This window comes from Dromaius novaehollandiae, chromosome 1, assembly GCF_036370855.1.
Source record: "Dromaius novaehollandiae isolate bDroNov1 chromosome 1, bDroNov1.hap1, whole genome shotgun sequence".
Taxonomy (NCBI): domain Eukaryota; kingdom Metazoa; phylum Chordata; class Aves; order Casuariiformes; family Dromaiidae; genus Dromaius; species Dromaius novaehollandiae.
Genome location: NC_088098.1, coordinates 29,417,037 through 29,444,478, shown reverse-complemented (window position 1 = coordinate 29,444,478; position 27,442 = coordinate 29,417,037). Strand labels below are relative to the sequence as shown.

General features: G+C 43.0%; 1 protein-coding gene across 4 annotated transcripts in view; it reads left to right on the top strand.

Moving 5' to 3' along the window:
- PRICKLE1 (prickle planar cell polarity protein 1) overlaps positions 1-27,442 on the top strand; it is a 73,975-nt gene that overhangs the window by 30,143 nt on the left and 16,390 nt on the right. Inside the window, exon 1 of one of the 4 annotated variants that reach the window (XM_064507940.1) lies at positions 26,714-26,755. The exons of 2 other annotated variants lie outside the window; for them this stretch is intronic. In XM_064507940.1, the coding sequence (XP_064364010.1) occupies positions 26,729-26,755 (27 nt within the window). In that variant the 5' untranslated portion in view covers positions 26,714-26,728. Of the gene's footprint in view, positions 1-26,713; positions 26,756-27,026; positions 27,172-27,442 lie in introns of those variants that run through there. One more of the 4 variants, XM_064507944.1, reaches the window with a different exon arrangement.

Sequence of the window (27,442 nt, the reverse complement as noted above, 5' to 3'; positions counted from 1 at the left end):
AACAGCATGTGTTTTAGAAAGGTTTATCGAGCTACAGTACAAGAAATGGAATTTCTTCAAAGTTTACATCATTGAACTATTAAAGGGCATTAAATGGCTTAATGATTTCTTAAATGGCTAACTGAAAAAAAGTCCTCTTTTTTAACTGATTAGGCTTTTCTTTATGGTAATGAGGCGATATTAGAAAAAAATACATATATATTTACACTTTCTCCAGGTTTCAGATTTTCAGGAAAGATGTTGATCTTTCCAAAAAAAGTCAAAACCTGGAAGGAGTTTCGCTGAGAGCAGAACTGTGTGTTTGTTTTGTTTTGTTCTTTTTGTTTTTCAGGATTCAGGCTTTCAAGAGAGCAGTGGCATTTTGTGTGGGAAGATGATCTCTTCTTTTCCTCCCCCCCCCCCAAAAAAAACCATTTTTTTTCCAACTATTTTGTCAAAAAGAAAAAAAAAGGTCATTTTGTGTTTGTGACAATGGTTTATGACAATGACACAGGAATGAACATTTGCACAATCACCTGAGCTTTCTATTAGAGAAGACCTGAAACTTTAGTGTGACAGGGGTTTAAAACTAAGAAAAGTTTATTCAGAAGAGGACACTATAAACATTGAGTCCACAGACTGCTTTTGTAAAGTAGAGGAAGTTGTGTTCTTATTTTTACAGTAGAAGAGAGTGAAACAGATGGACCAAGTGGTTTGGCAGGAGCAGAAGGTTTCGTTGTTGGAGAGGATTAGAGTTTAGGATTTTAACTTTAGTGGCTTGCACACACCCTTCTGACTATTTACTTATTAGTGTTTTTAATAAGGATGTGGTTTGGGATGCAAGATTTCTTGAGGGGTTTTATTTTGGAGAGGGAGGGGAGGTAGTCTTGCTTGACAATTTAATTTGTATGTGCTTAATGGCATGTACTGGAAATGGAACACAGACAAAACTGTGCAGATGAGCTCCAAAATCGCTCCACTCCTGGAGAGAGGTGTATCCTCAATCTGTGTGCCTTTGTGAGGAGAAGCATGGTCACAGGTATGTGCTTGCATTCGGGCTTTCAAATGACTGAAAATGTTCTAGTGGAAACAAAACAGATCTTCATGCTGCTGACCAGAACGAGTGAGGGTTCACGTGCTTAGTAAGCCTGTTTCAGCAGGTCGAACAGCAAGAAGAGCTGTATCACTTGGCTGCTAGGTTAGTGCTTCTGAAAATGAGACTGCTTGAATCAAGCCATGGCTTTACGCAAATATTTAGGATCTAGCCATGAAATAAAATAATAATTTGTTAAACTTGGCAGGGATTCCAGGTTAACTTCTTTCAGGTAAAAATCATCATGTACCTGCACAAATAATAAAAAAGAAAATTATCCGGAGTCTGTTTGCATTATTGACTTTGGAAACAAATTTTACTGAATACAGAATGAATTATTCCACCATAAAATAGATGTAGGTACTTCTTAGAATAAACTACTTTTCATCTTTTAGCCCTCAGCTTGCTCTTTCAAATAGTATTATTGCTTACTTGTCTCAGCGTGTCTAGTGGTGTGTCCTTAAGTGCTCTGGAGTCATCTTGCCTGAATATAGTCTTGTCTACACGTACACACACACACACACACACACACACACACACACACACACACACACACACACACACACACACACACACACATATACATACATACAGACACATATATAGCCAGAGCATGCAGCTGAGTATATCTTTGTTCTAGTTCAGAATTCATTTGCTGGGCCTGTGTGCTCTCTGCTTCCATGTCATCCTGGCTCGAGAGCTTTCACTCCCTGTACTGCTGAGACAACAGTCACCAGAACGCTGAGTTTCCTTCATTTTACATCTTTTTGAAAGACAGAGAGGGAGTGTCTCTGAGTCAGTATTGCAGTGAAGTCATAAAAAATGACAAGACTTTGGGGAGAGGACTCAAAGGGCCCGTATGTGTCACTCTGAATAGCAAGCCTGATTATGGGGTGAGTTCTTCTTTTGTCAGGCAAACTGCCAGGAATTTTGTTGCCATCACAGTACAGTAAAAAGCTAAAGCCCCATTGGGTCCTAAACTGGAAGAAATTTGATGCAAAAGCCTGTGGCTGTCCTGGCCATTCCTAATTCCCAGGCAGAAAAGTAAGCCAGAGATACGGGATTATGTGTAAAGCAGAATTCATTCCCTGTGAAACAACCCATCCTCACTAACCATGGCATGCCACCTTTTTCTAGTCTGCTGTTCTGGAAGAGCCCTGCCTTTGGGGAAAGGTGGCTGTGCCCCAGAGCTGTCTCCACTGCCAGGGCAGCCTCTGGAAATGCAGGTGCTGTTACTGAGCCCTCTCCAGCTGAGCCCTTCCCCTGCCCTGGTCCCAGGTGAGTAGTCATAGTCTCCCTGTGTGCTGGAACCCCAGGGGCTGGAGTCCTCCGAACGAGGAATGCAAACACAGCAGGGTACGGAGAGCAGAGCTGGGATGGTAACGCAGTGATGTTGCTCTGCCTCCTGCCCTCAGTGCTGGATGGTTGGATACTGTGACTCAAAAGCAAAGCACTTTAGATGGACAAAACAAAGCAAATGTGGCTGCTCTGCTTCAAAATGAACTCTTTAATATTAAAGAAGAGTGGCAGGGAGGGAAGAGAAGGCAATCAAAAACAACAGCCAGTGTGTGGCCAGACCTCTCTTCCCAGTACTCTTTACTCCATGTAAATAGCTCTAGTGATTTATGCAGCTTAATGGAAGTTGTCTTCTGTTGCCTTTTTCTTCCCTTCACTGTTCCATGCAGCATGGTGCCCAGTGCCTTTTGGCCTAAGGCTACAGGCCTTGCTAAGGAGCTTTCCTCCCAGTTTCCCAGTCGCAACTCAGTCTGCTCCTTTAGTATTGGCTTTTTCCCAACACTACGAGTGTTGACTCTGTGCTGCTTGTTTATCTCATTGGACATCATTAAAATAAAACTTCAGTGCCCTTTATGGGCTACTCAGTAGATTAGTGCTAGTGTATCTAAAGTCTCTCCAATATTCGAAGGCTTAATGGAAAGCAGTAATCCTTCCTGAACTTAGGCTGCTTTTGTCAAAGACTGAAGTCCTATTTGAAATTCACCCTTAAACAGCTTTGTGCCTCTAGCATTGTCTCTTCTTTGGTGAGCGTCTGTCTCCAGATCAAGACTGCCTGCAATAGCTCCTCTGTTCACCTGAACCCCCATCTGTTTCTGAGTATCACAGCTGCCCATTAGGATGGGACAGGTCACTTGTTAAATCTCTTCCACCCTCTAGCTGGTGGAGTGGCTATGACACATCCTGTCAGCTTGGACTTGGAGCATTCTTATACCCCAAATATGTGTTCCCAAACTGGCTGAACTTCCTGAGGAGCAGAAGCTCTGGGGCAATACAATATAGAGACATCCAAGTCCAGCAGCACAGGACCTATATAAATGCAGCTATATTGATCCTGGATGCAAGCTGTACATCCATCTGCACTGCATCATGTGGATTTATGAGTTTGAGTCTCCACTAGCTCATGAAACTCTGCTCCCAATCTGTTTTTTGATGTAGGCATGCACCTTGTCGCAGATGTAGGCATTCAGGAGTTCAGTCTCTGACTGTTGTAACTTTCTAGATCTTACTATTTCAAATACTAATGCTAGGGCTATGACTGTCAAAGAAGCCAGCAGCCTGGGTGCTCAGCAGCCATGTGCAAAGGGCATGTTGCCTAATGCCTTATTCTCTTCACTGCCTCAATTTGGAGTCACATCTGAATTTTCAGCTCTCCAGACTTGTGGTTGAACTAACTCAGTCATCTACTCTGAATCATTCTAGCAGAAAAACTGTAATAACTGTGAACCTCAAACTGCAAAGGAGAATGCAGAACTTTCTCCTTAATAACACCACGAAATAAATTCTCTAGCAAGACTTTTCAGGTGGAGAAGTGCTTAAAGTGATGAGCACTATGAGAGACCATAAATGGGTGATGATGGAGTAACTTAAGATAATGACGTTAATGAAGAGATGAGCTCTTCTAGATCAGTAGGAATTATTTTAGAAATCATCAGTTTCTGATCAAACTCTTGCATATAGAACTCTTACATATAGAATCTTCCTGTGTTCTCTTCCTACTACCATCTTGGAATCCTTATATACTACACTATAAAGCTAGATGTGTTTTTTTATTAAATACTTATCCTGAACATCTTTTTATTGGAATGAGATACAGGAGTAAGTTTCACATTGCAAAATCTTAATTTATTTCAATCTTTGTTTCTTTTTTTTTTCCTCTAGCGTAGTTGCAAGATGGTAGCTTATATTGCAGTTAAAACAGTGTTTTCAGGGAAAGCCATCTAGATATTAACTGATGAGGTCTTAACTAAGCTTTTCAAGACAGTGTTGTTTTGTCAGTCAGGTTCCTGGGTGTGTATGTATGTGCTGGGGTGGCATTAAATTAACTCTTCTCCATGAGTTAAAAAACACAGATGCATCTTATCTTGCTGACCTATAGTTTACTACTGTAAAATTTGCCAAAAACAGTGGACAGTAACATGATGATTAAGTACCCTGTAAATGATTTGTTTAAAGCTGATCTGTGCAATATAGTTGGCAATTCATTGCTCTGAAACACATGTAATACTTATTAAACCTGAAATATTATAGTAGCACAAAGCTAGCTTTTTTTCTTTCTGTAGAGCATACTGAACACTTAGATCCCAAGGACTGTGGATCATATTTACGTACTATTCACTTAGAACTTTTTCTAAAGCAAAGAATTAGTATGTTACTTCTAATTGCTAATGGAGGGAAAAGGACGGATGGACTCTGGCAACCGCTAAAGTAATAAACCTTCTCTTTGGCACAATTTTAGAACTTCCCATAGCAGGGTGCCACAGCCGATGACTGGCAAAGTACAGCTAATGTGGCTAAGTGACATGGTTTAGAATAGAAGTACTTTCTATTTCAAAGTGTTAGGTACATCTCAAACAATGTATTTACAGTTGTACAGAGATTTAACTGTACAGGTTACCCCTGACACTCAGTTTTGTAAGTGCTGAAGAGATTGGTCAGCTCTGGAGGAAGGACTGGACTCACTCATCTGATAAAAGTATTGATTTTTTTTTTCTTTAAATACTGCTGTATATTTCAGAAAAGTGGAAGAAATTTTAGTAGTTACTGATAAATATGCACTGTACAAAGACACCTTGCTAATGCCTTTATGGCAAATTTTATTCCGTCTACTGAAAGGAAATTGTTATGCCAGTCATAAACCTATTTCTGTTAACAGTATGCATATCCTCAAACTAATACAGCTTCCTGATCCAGACAAAGTCTGAAGTAATTTAAATAAAGCGTTATAAGAAAAAGGGCAACAAAACAAATGAGAGAAAACTAAACCACTGACCCTGTTTCAAGAACTAGCTTCATGCACTCCACTGTTTCCTGCATTTCATATAAACCACTCTGTTTTCCACCAGGAAATATTATATTGTGAATCCTGTGACTGACACAGGACTATAACATGCAGGAGACCTGCTTCTATTAAATGTGTAAAGGGGAAGTCTCTGTCTTAAACAATGTTGTAAATAAAATATGGCCATGAAGAAGAAGATAGCCTTAACTTTAAAGATTTCCTTGTCCAAGATGAGGTGTCCTAGAGATTGAGCTGCCAGTAGGGGTTTCAAGTCACAACCACTTGCTCTTAAGCTTTGGGACCATCCTTTCTGAATATGCTTGATGAAATCAAGACCAGTGTTTTTATTAGAGGTTGCCAGCATTACTATTTAAAACATCTCCTACCTAATTCCTCTAATCTTGTCTTCTTTATTCTTCTTTGATAAGTGTGCTATTTATGGAAAGAGTGTTCCTCTTAGAAAGAAGGCAGGTACTAATGTTTATAAATAAAAGATCTTTTAAGAGATCAGAGAACTATATGTTTTATTGTACTCCTATGACTAACTGAAAGATAATACAGTAGAAGAAAGGTGGGAGGGAGAGGACAAAAGAGAGCACGAGAGAATATGTGTGCACAAGTCAGAACCACGGGCCGTGATTCTTCGCTGCCAGGGGCTTGGAAGGAGAGAGTATATAACTGTAGGGAGGCTGAAATGACATAAAGTCTTAAGACTGTTTATAACTTACATGTGAGTTATCAACCTGAGCCTGTCTACGGTAGAGAATAGAGTTTTATTTTGCCCTGGTAAATTTTATTAAAACTACAAAGTGCTTTTGGTTATGGGTATGCACTGGGAAATATTTGTGTTGCTGATGGTTGGCTAAGGTAAGGGAACTGCAGCCTGCTGTGAGGTGCAATCCATTGGCATTAACTGCTCGTACAGTTTTGCGCTGGGGCTGGTGGAAAATGTGTGGGGCTGGCGCACTCCTGGGACTCTGCTGATATGCTGCACCTTGCCAGGATACAATAATTTAATAGCTTTTGTTTGCATGTCATCCCCTTGTTAACTCTGCTTGCATAAACCAAACAAGGGAGGTCCGAGTGAGAGTTTTCTCTTCTCTTGTAAAGATGTTATGTAATGTGAACAGAGTGAGTTACTAGAAAAAGCAGGGTGAGTACCTTCCCTGAAGATTGAAACTCACTCCTCCCACCTTTAAAAAAAAAATGAAAGAAACAAACCAGGCAACCTATGACTTTGACAAACCTTTTCTGTAAAGTTTTTGTCAACTCTGATTATTTCAGCAGTAGCATGGTCTGAGGGTGACAAGTTTAAGTACAGGACCTGCCACCTCTACAGCTGCAAGGCATGTGTAACAATGTGTATGCTGTCATGGTAAAGTGATATATGTTGATGTATAGCCTTAATATTGCCTTGTCTTCATTTCTATATCATAAAATTTGGGAAACTTGACTTGCTTTAAGAGCTAAGTTTGCTAGCTTGTTTTAAGGCCCCCTGGCTGAGTTTAAGCTGCTTTCTGGAATTAAAACTTAATTTATTCAGACTCTGTATGTGTTTTCATCAGACATGCAGTGTAAATAGCCTTGGTTTGCAGTGGGTCACATATTTACTACTATGTGTAGCTATGGCCTGTTGATCAGACAGGAAATGTTTTGGGTTGAAAAGCTTCCTGTCATGTCCTCCTTCATGTGAAAATGAACGTCCTGGCTGTTGCAATCTTTTTTGGCACATCTTTTTGTGGGGGTCCCAAGGGTTACAAGCTAATGGGTTGAGGGAATTACACTGCAGACGTTCAAAAGAGGTTCCAGAGCTCTTTCCAAAGGACGCTGCTCCATCCAAGCAGATGACTGGCCTGACGAAACAAGGCTGGGACCCGGGGACGCTGCTCCAAAGAAAAGCAGGGAGAGAACTAAGTGAAAAGGAATTTTAAAAGATGAATGACTTGCAAACTTCTTGCTCTCGAGGCAGGAGAGATTTACTTAAAACATGGTTTACGTGTGAGAAAAGGTTACAGATCAACTGCTGGGAAAGGTCTGAGGCTTGTCACCTAAGATGATGATCTAGATAAAGGTAGATGCATCCAGCCCTGATGCAAACCAGCAGATGCTGGATGACCCAGTATGCTTCTTAACATGTATGATCTTTACCACATGATCTTGCGATAACTGGAGAATGACCAGTCAGTCAATGCTGAGTGTGCCCAGTCTCCTTGATGTCATTCCATATAGGAAGATAACAAACAAACCCTGTGTCTCTAATCACCAGAGGGAATACTTTGTCTGCCTACGCAGTCTGCTTAAAATGAATCCAGGCTGGTTTGTTAGACAAGTAGCTAATCTGAATTCAGATCTGCTCATCTGAATGTCCAGTCCTGCAAGTTCTCCTCAATAACAGTATTGTCCATGTGTTTACTTCTACTGGAAGGAGGGTTACAGATCTGTGGGATCTAAACACGTTCATGGCTTTGGCTCCCTGTTACAACAGATTAGTGAGAACTTTGTAATACAGCAGCCCTGTTTTTCTCTCAATGAAATACCAGCTTCTCTTTACAGTTAAAGCACTACTGATAGGAATGGTTTCTGTTCGTGCCTCCCTCAGCTATTGCAAATGCCACTGCAGCCCTTGCATTCTGAATGTGTTCTGAAAACTTTGATGGCAATAGTAGTACAAATTACCTTTAAGTGCAGACTGAGATTCTGGAGCACAAAACAGTAGTGGCAGCAAGGTGAAGTGAGGATATAGTTGTAGACCTGTCACTTCTCTCCCAGATGTACTTCTGAGTCCTGATTTGAAGAATGTGGCATTAGTTATGGGAGTAAGAATTAGATATTTTTGCAGGGTCTGGCCCAGATGGGACCGGGACTACAGACAGCAAAGAGAATAAACTTTTTCCTGTTCTCTAAAATATTCAGAAGTTGTAGCTAGGAGAATGTAGACATCTGTTTTGGGAGTATAGGCATGTGATCCGTTTGCTGCAGTTCACATGACTTATTTTATTACCTGCTTTTCATTTTCCTGCTGAAGAATCTATCCTAACCTCTTCATGCGAAAGTCTGTTGGATATTGATGGCGCAGAGAACTTGGCAAATTCAAAGCATTTACAACATCTATATCTTTGAAGTGCCTGTTTAATAGTGTCATTGTCATGCCAGTTGGAGGCAACACTTCTCTTTGCAATTGAAAGGCTCAGCAGAACTAGCTGATAAGCGCCGGTGCCCTGGTGTGAAATTGACCCTTTGAACTGTGAAGAATCATCCCAGATAAGCGAGTAATGGAATTTTTATCAGGTCTTGCTTTTTATTGTGGCATGTTTAGAGTTTCTAGTCTTTCTATGCAGTATTTTCTCCCTAGTTTTTTGTAGGTGTGTGGATAATGTAATATTCACATTTTAAAGATGCTAATTTCAGGCTTGGAAGAAAGAGCCGTCCCATTCCTCACCCTTACAAGAACAGAAAGGAAGCAATGACAATATAACTTAAATAACAAACGTATGTTGATTTAAGAGCCACATTTGTGAAATGCTGAGCATCCTAACTCCCAGGGAAAAGGACAGAAGTTGAGAGGATATTTGTAGTATCTTTTGTAGGACAGTTAATAACAATAGGTAACAGTGAAAAACTTTAATAGAAAAACTAAGAAATATGTTTAATGAACCTTTGTTTTCATTTCACTGTAGAATTAAATGTTCTTTTCTATATTAAACGTTATGGAGACATTTGATGCAAGCAAAACATTGTTAAGCAATAGTCTTTTTTGTGCCTTTGATAATCTGTTTTCATTTAAAGCAGAGTTCTGTCTAGCTTTTCCAAGCTCCTCTTTGTAGGCCATGAAACTGAGCCATTAGACTTTCTCTCAAGTCTCACTACCAAAAAAGTAAAGAGAAGGAAACTAAAACTGGCTTGATCTGATTTTGAGCCTTGTTATGTGCCTATCCTGAACTATTGATATTTCCAACATGTCCATCCTGGGAGACTGGATTGTAGGTCTTATGGAAAGACAGTTGTTGTTGGGGGAGTATTTGATTCAGCTTCATGTGTTCTGGACCAGGACTTTACAGATTCATCACTAGCGATCTGTTTGGCGAAACAGCCATCTTTGGCAGACCACACATAAAATACAGATGGTCTGAGCTGTGAAGTTTGGGACCATAACAGAAGATACGGCTGTTTTAAAATGTATTGATAGAAACAGATCTGTCTCACAGACATCCTTTCCTGGAAAAAGAGGAAATGCTCATGAGGGGTATTGTGAAACATGGACGTGGGAAGCAGCTGCAGGGGGGACTCTGCTCTGACTAAAAACTCATCAAGTTCAGACTAACATTCCACCGTCTCAGGTTTCCCCTTTGGTCACCCTAAGGTACTGCTTTGGTGGCAAACCTTTCTGTCAAAGTAGCTGTATCCTACCGATTGCTCTTTAAAGATTGTTGGCAAGGAATAAAGCACATTTTAATGCAAAATCCAGTGTGTTATATTAATGAATTTGTATTTTAAAGAAGGGGAAAAAAAAGAAACTGGCATATGGCAAATACATGTTTTAGTTATGGTAAGCACATGATTTTGAAGATAAACAAAGCTGTTTCTTATATCCCCCAGCATGTACTTGCTCAGTTTTACTGAAAATGAGGAAAAATTAACACTGTTAAAAATGTGATTGAAAATAGCAATGTCCTATGAAATTCATGTCTGTGTGAATGACATTGAAAGTCTTTTTGCTTTTTTGCAATTACTTCTGAAGTCGAGTTCATTTACAAGTGTCAGATACATAAGAAAAACATTATCCTAACTTCAAAAAGTAGTTTCATATCTTGTTAATTTTGTTTTCCCTTCTGTGTTGTAATGTTGCTCTTCCTGATAATCTCAGATCTGTATAGTTAAAAGCTATTTTTATCATGAATTGGATTAGTTTCTATCAAAAAAGCTTGGAAAGCTTTGTTTTAATATTTCCTGACGTAGACATTTTGCATTGAAGTTTATAATAATGTCTTCAAAAATTCATGTTGGGGTAATTCAGAGTTTCAGTTTTGTTTTATAAAGAAATTCATGCAAGCCTAAAAGTTGAGGGAAAGCAGCAGTTATTGATATCATACATTTTTAGAGGTGTTTATTAAAGTTAGCAGAAGACTGCCAGCAGAAGCCTGAAAGTACAACTGTCTGAGTTGCTGTTTTATTCAGCAGTAACTGTTCCCTGACCCTGAGACCAAATGTCAGACTGGTCAAATCCATGTTACATAGCCCTGGCCCATAGTTGCATTGTGCTGTGTCTGCCCACCTCATAGGGCCATTATTACTCTTTGAATTTTCTTTTTTTCCCTCTTCAAAGTGTCTGAGATACTGTTTTGGCTGATCTGAGTAGTGCTCTTACAGCAGGGAACCGAGAGTATATACTGCATGGCTGGGGGTACTGTGTGTGCCAAAGCACATTGGGGTGCTCAGTGGTTCAAAGCCTCTTTGAGCTAGTGCTGGAGAACTGTAGAAGGTGTGGAAAGCCAAACCCAACTCTCTCATTTCTAGCGTGCCTAGCAGGAACAGTCCATGGCCTTTGGTGTATCCCTCACACTTTGCTCAGCAGTGCTAGTTAGTCCAAACCGTGCCATGGAACGTACTAGCCCTGAAACAGTATAGGTGAGTGCAGACTAGTGCTTGAGCTTGTGCCCAGGCCCCGATTTGTTCAGCCGTACAGACACAGCTGGAGCATTTTTCTTCTCAGATGGAGGCTGAGGTGTACTTTAACTGCATCAGGGCTATTGTGGCTGGCTGTATTTGGCACAGTTTGACACCCACAAAGGCTACGACTGTGCGGCATGCAGCAAATTACACTAAAGTTTAATGGCAGCTGTCTTGCTTATGCTCCCAACCCATGTTTGAACCCTGGACTCAGAGCTAAAGGTTTCCAGACCTGTCCTATATCAAAAGTGTTCAACATGACCTACACATTACAGCTGGTTGCCCAGGGCTGTTCCTTCAGTCTGCTCCCGATGGCTTGCTTTCTGGCAACTTGCTGTCTCTGCAGGGACAGCAGGCCAGGAGTCTCCAGTACACTGTTCTGCAAATGTAAAATAAAAATGCAAGTAGATTATTAAGCATGCATGGTACATGTGCAATTAATCTAGGATGTTAAAGAACAGCCCAGGATGGGGATGTGCTATGATGTATAGCCTTTTCTGAGGTTGAACTGAGATTAGTGATCTGCCCAGAAAAACCTTGGACACCACTATCTTGCGATACTGTTGCAGAGGTAGCATGAGCTTTATATAAATGTTCTGGTGAAGATGCTAGCCTAAGCCCTGTGAAGGGAGGCTAACACCATCAAAAATAGGAACCTAGTTTATAAAGATCTCTGGTGAGCCGAGATCTGCTTTCAATTTAAAATACAAGACCCTTTTAATAAAAAGTCGTGCTTCTGAAGTGGCTTCCCCACAACAAATCTGAAAAAATGTCTTTATACTCTAGGATCATGGGAGGACAAAAAGAAGAAAGTGTGCAATTCAGGGAACTTTTGTGATTCCCCCCTTGCTTCCCCCACCCCCCCTATTTTTTAAAATTAAAATACAGAGGTGGCATGTTCCTTGCAAATCACTTGTTAGCTGTTTCCTTGGACTGAACTGTTAATGTGGAATCGTTTAGTCCCTTGTTGTTATGCTACAGTGTTCTCCTACAAAGAGACTGTGTTGTGAACAGCGTAGAAAAAGAGGCATGTTTTATGCTTCTTCATTGTTCTCCTGATTAATGACACCACTCTAATTTATTCTAAAACTTCTCTTAGAGCAGGATTTTGTCTCTACTCTTTGAAACAGATGTACAACTATGACTGTAATTGGATCCATTTCTGGTGACAGAACTTGGCCCATCCTCTTCAGAGGGATTCTTCTGTTTTGCTTACATCAGTGCCTAGCAGCAAGAAAGAGCTATGCAGAGTAAAACATGTTATTTAGCTGGGAGGATGGATTCTGTTGTTGCCTTTGCGTCTTCTAGAGAAGAGCTGTACTTGCTGAAATCTTTACTAATCAAGTTCCAGTCATTCAGAACTCAAAACTAATTCAGAATTCAAACTAAGAGAATCTTTGTCAATAATCAGCTGATAGTTCGTTGTGGATGAGCTGAGGCATCAGCACTTTCAGTATTCTTGCATTGTTACCACTTACCATAAATATGTTTTCTCTTAAAATAACTAGTTTCTCCATAAATTAGAACAGTGTAAGATTAATTCCTTCGTTGCTGTAAAAAAGTTTTTCCCTGCCTGCATTTAATAATGCCAAAGTAGTGAAATGTTGTTTGTAATACCAGGATATGCTATTTTACAGTATTGTCAAAGTACTGTTCAAATAAGTAATCAATCCTTGCAAGTTAGCAAGGATAGTTAGTTATTTTTCTATGTTCTAGGAATTTAATTTGTATCATGCACTCTGTTTTGATAGGTTCTGTGGGGTTTTTTATTAGATGTTCTTCATAGGTCTAATAATACAGATGCGTCATCCTGTCTCATAGTGCAGAATTGAAAAGGTAACATACAAGTGTCTTGCAGGAAAACGTGAATGCACTTGATTATTTGGCAGTGGATTTATTTGCTACTACTTATAGTAACTAAGAAAACATAGTTCTGCCTCAGGTAGTCAGCGTTGTCACAAAAACTGTTGTCTCTGTTCAATGGGTCCATCTTTGCTAATATAGACTATGCGCTTAATCATTGCCCTGCTATTCAGAGCAGAGATTGGCTGCCTAAATGATGGGATTAGCTTTGGAGACTCATTAAACGTTGTATGTCATAGTGTGACACATGATATGCCCTGCAGTGTGTCACGTGCTATGATGCTAATCAACATTCAATACCAAAAGAGGAGAGCAGCTGCTCCACAGTCAGCATGTCTGAACAGTCCTGCACCCAGCAGGTTATCACTTAATTCATGCTAATGGATAAAGAACTGGCCTCATAACACTTATGTAAATGGGCTAATGATCAGGGAAAAAAATGCAAACCAGTTTTGTTTATTCATAGAAGGTATGTGTAATTTGAAATAATAACCGGATCCAAAAACTTGCTCTTAAGCATTTATTTGTTGATAGTACAAAATGGGAATGGCCTGTTCTACTGTTTGTCTCTTGTAAAGTTATTTAGCGTCACAGAGAAGCTGAAGCAGTTATGCTCTTGTAACTCTCTCGATGAGAATTTAAGGCTTAACGGGGAAGAGCTATAGATAATTGCATCTACTAAATTTACCTCCATCATTTTTACTGTGTGGTAACGGTTGTCTGTTGAAATCCGCTGCTGGGAGGATCAACATGCTGATTCAGTTCTTTAACCTTTTTATGTTAGTTACACCGTCTCTGTAGATCAAAAAGAGAAACAAAGAAGAGGCAACCTATCCATTGCAATCTGTGGCAGCTGAGCAATAAGATCATTAGTAGGTACAAAGATCTTATTTTAGCATCTAAATTGTATAGACTCTTAGCCACCCTTTTCCATTTCACCCCCTTTCTTGTTATGAAATCTATTGCTCCTCCAGTATGTACGTTATCCCAGTGGCACAGCTGATGCTGTTTGATCAGTCACATCTTGAAGAATTATTCAGTTCTGGTGGTGCAGTCTAATGGTATCAGGCAAGAGTTGAGGTAGATGCACAAAGTCACCATCTGCTTTGGTACTTCATACAGTGCCACACACATGCTCCTGAACCTGCACTGCAAGTTTTGGCTGTGCAGTTGTTCTCTACATGTAGTCTTCCTGGTCTGATGTGTAGTGAAGAAGTAAATCCAGCTTTCATAGATCTCATTTAGAAGAAGCTGAGTAGCAGTTGAGACTCTAGTCCCATCACAGTCAGTCTAGGTTGGTATTAGGCATCCTTTAGTCCCTGTAGTTCAGCATAGTGCAAATTAACCACGTAGAATTTTTACAAGAACTGGTTTCACTCCTGCAGAACAGGCAACTCACTGGACCTTTCTATGGTAACTAGTTCTGACCAAATTTTAGAGATTATCTAATCAGCATGCCAAGAATAGGTTCAGGAAGGACTTTCTAATGTAACTGCATGATGGAACGAAGCTTGTTTAGAAAGCAGCAGTTGCAGATGGTAGTGCTCAAAACAAGGTCAAGATTCTTCTGCAATTGTTGTCTTGTTAATTAAATTATAGCTAGTTTAACTAGACTGTCCTTTTTAACCTGGTCTTTTTTTTTCTTTTTCTTTCTTTTTTTTTTTTTTTAATGTTTCCATTAGTAATTCTGTTAAGGACATCTTTCTGGGAGTGGAGTTTGCCCCATTCTGAAGGTCTGTATGGGATGTCTGCTTGTGAAAGTCTGCCAGACCTGGAAAGTGATTCTCACCCAAATCTCTGTCCTGCCTTTTGTTGGAAAAAGTGTTTTTTTGCTTTAAAATTTGCCTGGTGCCACTTTGAGAGTACCTTCTGAAGAACAGTTCTTGTTAAGATGCTGGAACTAAAGTCCAGACCAGCTGTCAATAGCCTGCCTTTACAAAAGCGGTGTAATTATCACTGACTCATTACTTCTGCATATCATGGCAGGAGGATTAGGAAGGAATATCACTGAGGAGAAAGTAGATGATGACTGAGGAGGGAGGGATGTGTATGTGCGTAACATAAAAATGCAAAGATTACATCAAGTTGGAGAGTCATGTATATGGCTGTTGTGAAACATTTGTTCTCATCTTTCCTCTGCTTACTAATTGTCTGGGAGTTAATCTTGTCTCAGCAATAGTTGCTTTGTCTCAGCAATAATTGCTGTAGACAAAGCTAGTCAGGAAAATGTGCAAGTTTAAAGGTACAGAATCACTGGAAACCTGAGCCACCGCTAAACCTACATGCATATGCTCGAGACTTTGAGTTCTGTATGTGACAATTGCCATTTCTCAGACCTCTAAAAATGTAATGTTTTGACAAATCACCTATGTCAGACATGTCTGAAGTCATATCAAGCAGATACGGCTCTCAGTTTTACTTAGCAAAACATAACATGTCAAAATTAAGGGTTTTGCCTTGAAAATATTTGCTTCCAAAACCTGTTTTAAAGATACTGAAGTGTTATGTAGTGGAAAGGTTGCATGTTTTTCTGCTGTCTCATCTTGAAAATGATTGAACTTTTTCCATAGAAACTAAAGAGTTGCAAAAATTTATCTTGAACTGTCTTTGAAAAAGTGGTGCAATGCTTGAGCAGATTTCTTCAACCTCCAATACTGGAACCCATAGCAACTGTGAAGTGTTTCACTTAATAGTGGCTGAATCTAAATAAAAAGAAAATATACGATGTTCTCTATTCCTAGAAGCATACATTGTCTGTGACCATAGATTGCATTAGCAATTGTTCACTTCCATTAAATTCTAGCACTTTTTTTTAAGCAAGGCATCATTACTTCGTAGCCAAAGGAATCCCTTCTCCTGTGTAAGGTGGTAAGTGAGAAAAGCTGGGACATGTTGAGAAGTCCAGGTGGGTATAGCTGAAAGCTGGGAAGCTACCAGCTAAGTATGAGGTGTTAGGTATTGTCCACCAGTTGCTGTCCCAGCAGTTGACAGAGCCATAAGGACTTAAGGATAAATGGATGCTTGTACAAAGGTCACTCATGCCAAGTATACTGGTGGAGTGTTTTAAAAATAATCTTCACTTGTACTGTATACCTCATATTCAAGGAAATATGTATGTATTAAAGGCTTCAAACTTGTTTGTATTAATGTCATGCTGGTGATGAGATGAAACTTGATATTTAGGAAACTTAAACTGATTTTCCCTGTTGTAGTTGCAATAAAGTAACATATATTGCCAATCAGTGTGGAAAGTGTAATGACAGATAGTTAAAGATCATTATTAATGTGATTTATTATTGAATATTTGTTGAACTGAGATCCTATTATCCTATTCAAAAGCAGGTGTAACTCGCATCTTGAGAGCAGACACTGCCTGTCTACTTGGCCTCAAACTTCAAGTGTAGCGGAGGTGAAGAGAAGGGAGGGATCGCTGTTTTGTCCCCAACCATCTGGTCCTAAGCATCGAACTATGTAGTGAAGGGAATACTTGGAGGAAGAAATCTGACTCTTCGAAATGCCTTTTGACTATGACCCTACTAGGTCTGGTTTTGTTTTTACTGATCGAGCACTTTGTGACTGGTCTTTCTCCCCTGTTCCTACCTGTTCATCCATAATCCCAAGGGCACTCGGCAGGCGTCTGAGAGAAGTGCTGGTGAAACCTTCCCTGGCTGCTTTTTGATGTGGTTTCAATGCGTCAATGTAGTTGTTATAGCCTGCCACTGACCAGGAGTGGGACCATCCCTCTGAGCCTACCTCCCATCTCCTCCCTTATGCTGACAATTGCGCTCAACTCAACTTGTGACAAACCAGTTCTGGGAGCTAAACCAGCAAAGAAAAACTCATCCTACCTTAAAAAAAAAAAAAAAAAAAAAAAAAAAAAAAGTAACTTCCTGGATAATCAGCAGTCCTCACTCTGTTAAGTGGAAAGCCAGTTTGGCCACAGTGTAAACAGGCTGAGTCATAACCCTCCTAGGAGAAGAGAAAGCAAGCGTAAACCCAGCATTTCTATCTCATGTCTTATTTGATCACATAAAGTTAGATTAATGTCAGTCAGGTGAATTTTGTACTAAAACCAAAGTACCCTTACCGTTGGGTTTACTTGGTTTACACCCATTTTGGGATAACGGGTTACATTACAGTAGTTCTGTTGGCAAACAAGACAGTCAGGTGGTTGTGAGGGGTTTTTTTGTTTGTTTGTTTGTTTGTTTGTTTCAGCAAGATGACAGGTTATGGAGTAAGATGTGTAACACTTTCAAGAAAGACAAGGGAATGAGGGGGAAAGCCTTCATATCTCTCAAGAATAAACTTCAGTTAGATACAGGACTTTAAGTCTTTTTCCTCCTTTTTTGAGGATCATTTACGTTTTAAGCCAATTACAACTTAATGTGGAAACTCATTGTAAAACTATGTGTATATATAAAAATATATATATAATGGTGACAGCATTAGTGTCTGGAATCAGGGTTTCATTTGGATGCTATCTAGCCCATGACAAGCATTCTTAAATATGAAGAAAAAGAAACCTCAGAAAAACCCAGAAAGCTACAACAACAAGAACGGCAGAGAGCATGAACTGACCAGATAGGAGAGCAGTGAACCTCTGATAAGGTAGGAAGAGTGCTCAGGTTCGAGACAGATTACGTTGTTTGCTGAGCAAGAAGTGAGAGGATTGTCCCCAGGCTTATGTGGCTGTAATAATTATTTAGCAGTTGATCTTTCTATGCAGAAGACTGAAACACTTATCTTTTTTCTGCTGATGTCTGTTGGTAGAGTTGCCTGGCCTTCAGCCTTGACAGCTCATAAATTTAGTAGTCTCTCTTTCTTTTTGGCATCTGCTATACTGAAGAAAGCTAACAAAGGTATAAGGCATCTTCCTTATTCATGTGACAGGTTTTTTTATATCCTCATTACATCACTGTCTGCCTTGAGGATGGCATGTGAGATTAATTTAGCAAAATAAACTAACAGTTAATCTAAACAGTTTGCTCTCCCACATGTGTTTGCAGTATGTTTTGCTTTGTATGAGTTTCAGAAAATGGCACTGTAACACTGCCTGTGTTTCAGTGACTGCTAGAATTTTTTTTCCATAATTTTAAGCAAAAGGAAGTAACCACAAACCTTTGCAAACCTCCTCTTCAACTTAAAATTGGATTTTTGTTTTGTCTGGATATAATGCAGCAGCAGTAATCTTCCATGTCAAACTCTGTCTTCACTTAAACTCAAATCACCTGTTTTTTTTTAAGTTCCGGCTTCAAGGCAGAGTGTTCAAAAGCATAGCCAACAATAGGGTAGACTAAGTGCAACTGAAGCATTACTCACACACAAAACTGTACTGATTTAGGGGGTTGAAATTCATTTTTATATATTAGTGTTTCTTTACCTGGATGCCCTACTTCTGCAATGAGTTGTCCTTTATATATGTGTGTGCGTATATATATGTCAGTCATAGTAAAAGAGCCACACAAAGTTTGCACCATTTCCTTTTTTAATCTAAATTAATTTCCAAACCAATTTAGATAAACTGGGACAAGTTCTTTGGAGGCAAGGCCTGAGAACAGAACTTGACACAGATAAGAGTGACATCATTCATCATCCACATAGGCTTTGGCATAATAGTTGGCTTAGAAGTACCTCAGTAAGCAAACATCGCATTAGTACTGGCTATGCAACACCTTCCATGTTGCGTAATTGTGTTTGTGCTGGTGTATTATTAAAAAATGAGGCAGTGATTCCATCCTACATCAGCTTCTGCTACAGGCAAAGCATTGCAGGCACATGTTGTTGCAGTGCACTTTGTTATGCCTTGCACAGTCTGGGGAACGGGGGAATAATTAACTGGGGATGTTGATGTGGCTAAGATAACCCCAGATGCACCACCAAAGAGTGGCACTTGTACCTATAAGTTAGTCAGTTTGTGGTTACAGTGGTATTGTGGGCAAGGTCTGAATAGCTGTATACCCAGTCAGTTACCCATACGTGTGCGACTATAAGCCATGCAGAGTCAATTATGATAAAATCAGATTACTGTCTTCATAAAAGCCTGTGGAGTAAAGAGTTTCCAGATACTGCAACAGACCTGTTGGTTCAGGAGCAAGTCCTAGCCCGATCCAACAAGGAAGGGCTGCATAGCATTTTAATGAAACTTTAATTCTTTGCTGCAGAAGCAAAGTAAAATCATGGTTTTAAAAGCTGTTTTGGTCCTGAACTCTAAAAGCAGTAAGTAAAGAAAATAAAATAAACCTCCTTTAGATGTGCATTCCCAAAACAGTGGTTGATGCCAGTCAGTCCTCAGGCCATCAATGGGTGTAGGAGCTCTTCATATTCAGCAGTTCATGCAGCTTCCCTGTTTGCGGCTGCTTGCTAGATACTTCAGCAGAATTTTGTACCATTGTTCAGTGACGGGAAATGTAAATGAGCATATTTTTTCTTTCTGATTTATCTAATGCTACTTGAATGTCTCCCAGTTTGTTATCTGATACTAATATTTCCTTTGGATGTTTTCACTTACTTTCTAAAGTTATTTTGGGCACTGTCCCCATTTTGTCAATGATAAAGTAAATAGAGGGACAGTGTGTTAAGATCAGAGTGAATCTGGCAAAGAGAAAAGTCGAAATTGAGCACTGTGACCTAGTAACAAACCTGTGCTAGGCACAAATCTTGTTTTCCCTATTTTTCACCTGTTGCGTTTGACATGTTCCTTTTATTCCCAACACTGCTTCCTCTCTCTTGTATATCATAATCTTTTGTTTTTACCTGCCTGTCTTCCACTGAGCTGGTCTTCCCTGAATTTTTATATTTTATTTAAAACATCAGCAAGGATTGAGACTATGGAGACACCAGGAGTCCTTTGGTGCTACCTCTGTGCCCTTTCTTTGTAGCCTTGAAAAAGAAAAATACAGGAAGAAACCAGTCAGGGACACAGTTCAGCAGCCTCCATACACCAACAGCAGCACTGGTCTGCCTTTTGTAATTTGTACTCTGAGCAGCATGTGGTGATTAGCTGTTTGTGCCAAACTCCCCTCTTCCCCCTCCTTGCTTCCTGTCCCTCTCTGTGCCATACTTACGTATGCCCTTGTCTTTGCATCCCTGTTATCTTCTCTCCTTAGTAAACAGACTTCTCAAAAAGCAGCAAAACATGCCTGCAGGTTGTGCCACCAGTTTGTGCAATGTGCATGCTAGTGTGCGTTTGCAAATGGGCAGTGTGTTTAGTCTATTTGTGTGTTATGTCCCTTCCTTCTTCTCTGCTCTCTAGACAGACTGAGAACTCTCTGGGCAGGGATTTTAGCAAGGGGTGGCCTCATTCTTCATGTGACTCCTTCCTGCATCCATGATAACCATGGGCAGCCCCCCATGCCCTTTAGGAGAGGGCGAAGAGAGGAAAAAGGCTGTTTTCTGTAGTTGCAAAGGAGCAGTGCCCGGGAGAAAGAGCAGAGAAAAAGCATGTCAGGGTGCTCAGAAAAGCATGAATGCGTGTAGCAGAGTTGCATGCTACTATCGTTCCAGATAAGTGACAGCTGATTAGTTTTGATTAGTTGCATACCTAAGAGAACTTAAGGGGGCTGTGAATCTTTAGGCTCTTTCACCAGCACTTTGGAGAGGTGAACATAGAAGGGTGGGCAGTTGCACTGACTTCAGTCTCCCAAGTTAGGTGCTATAAACTACTCTCCAAATGAGCTTTTCTCCATTTAGTAGATGGCTGTGGAGGACAAGTATGGTGTCCTCCCCCCTCTGTGCAGTGTGGTGGCCCCTGGACTCCCCACACCAGATGCTATCGCTGCTTATCTTGCTCTCCCCTAGCCTATGTGAGCAGGTGGCTTGCCTCTAGCACTGATCTCAGTGCAAGGGAGGCAGACAGCCTGCTCGCTGGCCCTTGGAGGCAAACTGGGAAGGGAGATACAGCAGTGGCAAGAGGAGCTGACACAGTTCCTTAGCTGCCTCCTCATCCTAAAATGATAGATATCTCCCAGGAGTCAGTGGAACCACACTGGAAGGTATAGGAGGTGGGGCAAGAGGAAGCAGTATTGAGCAGGGAAAGTATGAGGAACCTGGGCCTGTAGGTGCACAGTGACACAGAGGGGGATGACCTTGCTTTGGCAGCCCCTTATGGGTCCTTTAAGACTTCAGCTTTGCTTCAGAGGCATCCAGTATGTCAGTTGTCTCCTAATGAGATGTGTATGCATATATATACGTGTGTGTGTGTGTGTATATATATATATATACACACACACACACAGCAGTAAAATTGTGCAAAGTGCTCCGACCTCCAAAGGCGCACTTCCACACTTGTGTTCTTAATCTGGAAGAAACAGCCTGGGGCCATATTTGACAAAATGCTTAAATATCTAGAGATGCAGATGGATGCCTAGTGGGATCAGGGAGTGTGATCGAAGTACATCAGGGAGAAGTCTAAAATGTTTAAATTTTATTTGTATTTGTGAACATCATGTAAAGTGGTCCTAGAGACCAGCTATTTGTGCAGTGGCTGAGCAAGGCCCTCTTGTCTTCCTGTTTTCTGGGCCGAAAACTCCCAATTTTGTCAGAGGAGAGAGAGGGAGTGAGGCTGACAGCTGAGCTTGTAGTTCTGCAACAGTCCAGGCTGATACTAGTTAGTACTGTTTTTCCTGTGTGCTAATACTGGCTGGTCCAGGTATCTAAACCAGCATTTTTTTCACTGAGTTGAATTTCTGCTTGGATCAGCTTAGACTGTCATGGAACTGCATCCCTAACTCTAATATTTTTGTTCCCTTGGTACAGAAGTGGGGCCAGTGAAGGTGAGAAGGATCTTGATGGTGTGGAAGCATCCTAGAGCTACCTGCAGTGTAGCCTGTAGTCAGGATCATGTATGGTCTAGTGGTCTTTCCTAAAATTCCTTGAGGGCATACCTGTGTTTGTCAGGCCCAGGCTTTGATTTGTGAATAACCTTTTGGAGGGTATTTGTAGTTCCTCTTCCATGGAGTCTTTCTGTGCTATCAGAAAGATGCAAATTGTTTCTTGGTTTGTTTTGTTTCCTAACATGAAACCTGATTTATTTTGAATAATTGTCTCGCTGACTTCTCTGAAAGAATTATTAGTGGCAAAGATTTTTTGTTCTAGCTCCCATTCACCTTACTGCATGTTTTCACCTTTCATAGCTGACTCACAAATGATTTTTTTTCTTAAATGAATAGATGAGATGATGCTTAATTAAAACTCTTGGAATGAAGGTGGTGATCATTAAAGGGTGATGATTTAGAGGGTGAACTCCTCTATTTATCCATAGACTAATCAAGCTTGAGAAGTGGGTGTTATGCCACTATCCTACCAGGCGAAACTGCCTCTAAAGCGCAGGAGGTTAATTCTTTCTCTGCTCCTTGGTCTCTCTTCTGTGACTGCCAACAAAGGTAGCAATTACTAGTGTTATCTCAAGGGATGTTCTGTGATGTGGATAATTGCGAACTGTGAAACCAAACTGATACTCTTAGCAAATTTCTTACAGGCCATAGAACAACCATGGCATGGTCAGTAGTAAATGAAAGTTGTTACCAAGTCTAAAACTATGCTAATACCTTAGGGCAAAAGGTTCCATATCCATTACAGATCCCTTGAACCATCCAGTTGTTTGAAGAATAAGCTCTATCTACCCAGCCATAGTCAAGAAGTCAAGAATGTGGAACATGCCTTAAAGGGCCACTAGGTTTGTGCTTGTGTCCCTCTCTCTCTCTCTCTCTCTCTCTCTCTCTCTCTCTCTCCCTCTCTTTTTTTTAGTGCTTCCCCCTCCCCCCCTTTTTTGAGACAATTTCTATAGCATAGGTTATGCTTGAGATAAAATGTATGTATTGCAGTCTCACTGAAAAAAAAATCATGGTAACACATTTGTTCTTGTGGATGACGCTTAAACCAAAGAGATAGTTAAGAAATAACTTTCACAATTTGCAGATGCCTAGGGGGAGTTACGACAGTTGACTCTCTAGCCTAACATTCAAGGGTACAACATAATCCAGTGCTTGAGCATTGAAACACAGCAATCTAAGATTGAAGAGAAAAAAAAATTACAATGATCGACTACTTGAAACAATTTAAGAAGGGTTGTAGTGGATTTAACAAGGTTCATGGTGAGTTTTTCATTGCTGGTATTTTTAAATCAAAATCAAATGTTTCATTCACACAGTAATTTTAGGAAAATCTTATGGCTGCGTATACATGGGTTCAGGCTAGAATATCACAGTGCTTGTTTTTGGCCTGATAAACTGTAAGTGCATTGCCTGGAACAATATAGTAATTTCTATGCTTGAGTCAGGAAAGTCCAGAAAAAATACATTCCAGCCAACTGTCTCTACACACCTCAAACACTTTAATGTCAGTGAAAGAGTCAACAAGATTGGGGACAGTTTGTCTACCCAGTAAAGTCAGTAAATGTTTCTTCATTGGCTTTAGTAGGCTTTAGGTTAGAAGACTTTGCAAACTCGTTGTCTGTAGATACTAAGTTAATTGTGTTACCAAAGTCACAAATGAGATTGTCTCCTTTTAGTAATGTGCTGTGCAGACATGGTGAGTCCTTGGACCTTGGAGAACAACTAAGAATAGGTCAAGCACCCCTGAAAAAGGAGTAGATGAGATATGCAAATTGTTATTTAATGTAGGGGGGGAACAAACATTATTCCTGACACTTCCATTTTTGATTAATGATGAATGGAATTGGCAGATGTTCAGCTGGCCACCAGATGGGGTCTGTTCAGTCCAACAAACAGAATAGAAACGGTCTGCATCTTGTAAAGCTAACACTGGCAAAAGCTCTGACAAAAGCTCTGGTTCATGCAAGTGATATGCCAACTTTGAACTCAAAATGGCTTAGTAGTTTAAGCATCAAGGTAATACAACCAATGAAACTACTTATGGAAGTGAAATGGGGTGGAAAGGGACTCTGGCTGGTTAATTTGCTAGAGTTTCAGCACTTACTTCCACTGCAGGAGCTGTAGTCTGTAGCTTTGATTTCATGGGGTTGGTTCTGTATGGGTTTCCTTCCGATCAGTTGCCTATTCATTTATCAGCACCAAGGAAGAATGGCGAAAAGCCTTTATTCTGACAGAAACGGAGTTAGTTAATATGTTGATGCTCCTTTGCCATCTTCTAGTTCTGTATAGTTGGGAAGTCCTCATGGGCCTGCCACTGTAAGGGCTCTGGCAGTCTGGGGGTGCTGTGCTGGCAGCCGCTGCAGCTGCCGGGGGTCAGGAGTGCTGTGATTATGCCAGCACCAAACTGTCTGCTCAGCACCGTGTCCCTCCTCGTGCACCAGCAGTGAGGACTGCTGCTTGTGTATGTCACTCACCACAGTTTAAGCAATGAAGAACCTTCTCCAGCTGCATAATTGGAAGGTCTCATGGCGTACCTCAAGGCACAATCAGTTTGTGATGGAGATCAGTTGTAGCTGATAAGTTGTTTTTAATGCTGTTAATCTGGGATAGGCTTTGCAACATTAGATCAGGTAGCCCAGGACCTAAATGCCGTACTGGTCCATCAGGACACATTTCTGTCTCTGGCTGTGCCTGGTGATATGATCAGCTCTGCCGATCTGGTACTACAAGGGAGGAGTGTGCATCTGGGAGGAGGCCAAAGACTTTTTCTGGCCAGGTTGAGATTAGGGTCTGCCTCAAAGCACAACACCGATACCCCACTGGGCAGCTGAGCATCCCAAATGCAGAGGGTCAGGCTGTGGAGCCCGTAGCCTGCTGCCTAGCCCGGATATAACGCTGTGCTCGCCCTGCAGAGCCATGCCTGTGCTGCCCTGCCCGGGCTGCCGCAGTGGGGCCAGGCCAGGCCAAGCTGGGCCGGGCCGGGGGCACCCAGGGGTGCCGGCTGCTGTGACCAGACCTGAAGCGGCACTCTGAACGCCCTTGCCCTTGACGATAGCGGCGCCGTTCAGCCCCAGCGGCCTCTCCTCTGCAACCCTGGGGGTCGAGTCTGTCTCGTTCAGGTTTAGTCCTCGCAGGAGGCGCTAACAGCCTGCGAACTGCCTCATCGTGGGGCCTATGTAGGGCCCCAACAATAGGCCCAGCAGCCCCCAGTGGCTGCGAGACCCTCGGGTGCCGGTGCGTCCGCCTCCGGCCTGCGCCCTCGTGCAGGCGTCGGCGCTGGGCGTGCAAGCAGCGGCCCGGGAGCTCGGTGGCTTAGTTCCTGCCGCCCCTTCTGCCTGAGAGCGAGTGGGGTCGCTTCTTTGACCCAGAGATACAGCGCTAATAAATTAGCTTTGATAATGACTTCCCAAGGGAAACAAAGAGCAGTATGAAAGAGGAAGGAGGAAATTTGACCTAGGTGTTCACGGTTAAATTCACAGTTCTGTAGAGGAAACGGCCTACCAGTCTTTGAAGCCAAACAAACTGGCTTTCGGAGCTTTTTTTGTCAAAGCTGGAGGAAAGGCTACACCTTTTAAATGCCGAGGAAGTAAAAGTGACAACTATGTCCGCGGTTCCTCCCTGTTTGAAAATTTATTGTCGAGGATGGAGTCAAGGCTGGCAGCCAGCCAGGAGTGCCTGGCTTAGCAGCGCTCTTGTCTGACCAGCGCTACAGCTGTATAGACTTCACACGTATGGCTCTGATCTCTGCTTTCCAATAAATGCCAATGTTATTTTTCTCATCTGTGCTCTTTGGCACTTCAGCGAGCAGGAGCGCCACGGTCCAGAGTGCGACCAGTGGGCTATTCGTTTTGCCAAGCTATTTACAGCAACATGTTTGTCTAGTTTTAATTCTCAGACTTACAATAGAGCTCATTGTTCAGCTGGGTGCAGAAACATATGTGCAGCAGGCAGCTCCCTGGCTGTGCACTGCAAGGGAGATCCTTCTTGGTTACTTTTTATAGTGACACTCTACCCGCCGTTGTAGTTGACAGTTGTTTGTCTAGAAGCATTTAGAAAATGTCCTGGTAGCCCGGGTGATGTGGATGTTACACTTCCATGAATACGCCTGGGCTTGGAGGCCCCTTTCTCACTCAAGGCATGCCTATAATGGCACTTATAGACCACTGTCTGTCATGGTCCTGATTATGGTCCAGCGATCAGCTGGTTTCCTGTTCTTCTCAGAGTCCTTAATTCCTCTGTGTGCTGCTGCTTTCTTTTTTTTAATGCAAGGAGCAGTGGGAGCTTGATTCCTCTGCCTTCCCGTCGGCTGGGAGAGCACTGATGCTGCTTGTTTCAGACAGTACAGAGGTCATTCAAAGTCTTGTTCAAAGACAAGCCTTCAAAGGCTTGTTTTTGGGGGGCAGGGGTCTCCCAGGCCTGCGGACAGGGCTGCCGGGGGAGGGGGGGGTCGTGCCTAAGCGTCAGCTCAGGCCGGAGCCCCTTCCCTGCCCTGTCTCACGATGTGCGAACGGCCGCCGGGCGCTGCTGCCTTCCTCTGCCCCGGCTGCAGGGGGTGCGGGTCTGGCAGCGGCCGGGGGCGGGTGAGGCGCTGCCCGCTCGCGTGCCCGGCGGCCGGGGGGCGGCGGCGGGCGCGGCCGGCCCGGGGCAGGAGGCTCCCGCGGTGCGGCGGGGGGGGGAGCCCTGCGCCGGGTATAAAGGCGAACAAAAGCGCGGTCGTTAAAACACATGTTCGCCGCGCGCGGAAATTTACGGCTTGTGCAAACGCTCGGTCCCTCGAGTAAACGCGCGGCCGGGCCAGGGGCCGTCCGGCCTCGGGGGAGGCTCCTTCCCGGCACCGGCGGCCAGAGAGGCGCCTCCCTGCCGCTCCCCTCGGGTAGCGCCTCGAAGAGACGATCGCCGGTGGAAGAAATTCCTGCCAAATTCCTCTGCCCGCTGCCGGCCCCCCGCCGCGCCGCCCCGGGAGGAGCCGCGGGCGCCGGGCTCCTTCCGCGCCCGCCGGCGATGCGGAGCGGGGCCGCGGGCGCGGAGGTAGGTGAGAGGCTCTGCCCGCGCGGGGAAGCGGCGCTGGGGGAGGCGGCCCGGCCCTGCCCTGCCCGGCAGCCCGGGGCCAGGGCGGGGGTCCGTGGGCCCGTGCTCGGCCCGCGGCGGGGGCGGCGCAGGTAGCTTGCGGGCCGCGTTGCCGGCTGCGGCAGGGGCAGGGCAGGGCAGGGCGAGCCCCCACCGCCACGGCCGCCCCCTTCCTCCGCGGGGCTGCGCTCGGCGCCGTGACCTGCCCGCGGAGCCCCGGCCCGTGGTGAGGAGCTCGCCGCGGTGGATGCGTCGCTGTCGCCGCCGCGCCGGGACGGAGCCCGGTCCCGGCCCCTGCCGGAGCCGCTTGCCGCCCGCCTCCGCCGTCGCCCTTCTCCTCCCCGCCGGGGCCGGGGAAACTCCGGACGCTTCGCCGGGTCTGTTGCTATTTGCAGCCACGGGGGAAAGGGGCTCGGTTTAAAATAGCAAATGCAGCGAGGGGGAGCGGGGTCGGGGCCGCAGGGGTGCGCCGCGCTGCCCGGTCTTCTCCCTGCCTCGCTTCTCCTGCTGCTCGCCTCTGCGCCCCGCTATTATTATTTCTTTAAGAGGTAATTTGCAGTGTCTTGTATTCGCTTAGTCGTCCAGCTTGCCTGCGAGAGAGACTAATTAGGTGCTGGTGCCTGGTTACGGCCGGTGGGAGCTGGGAAG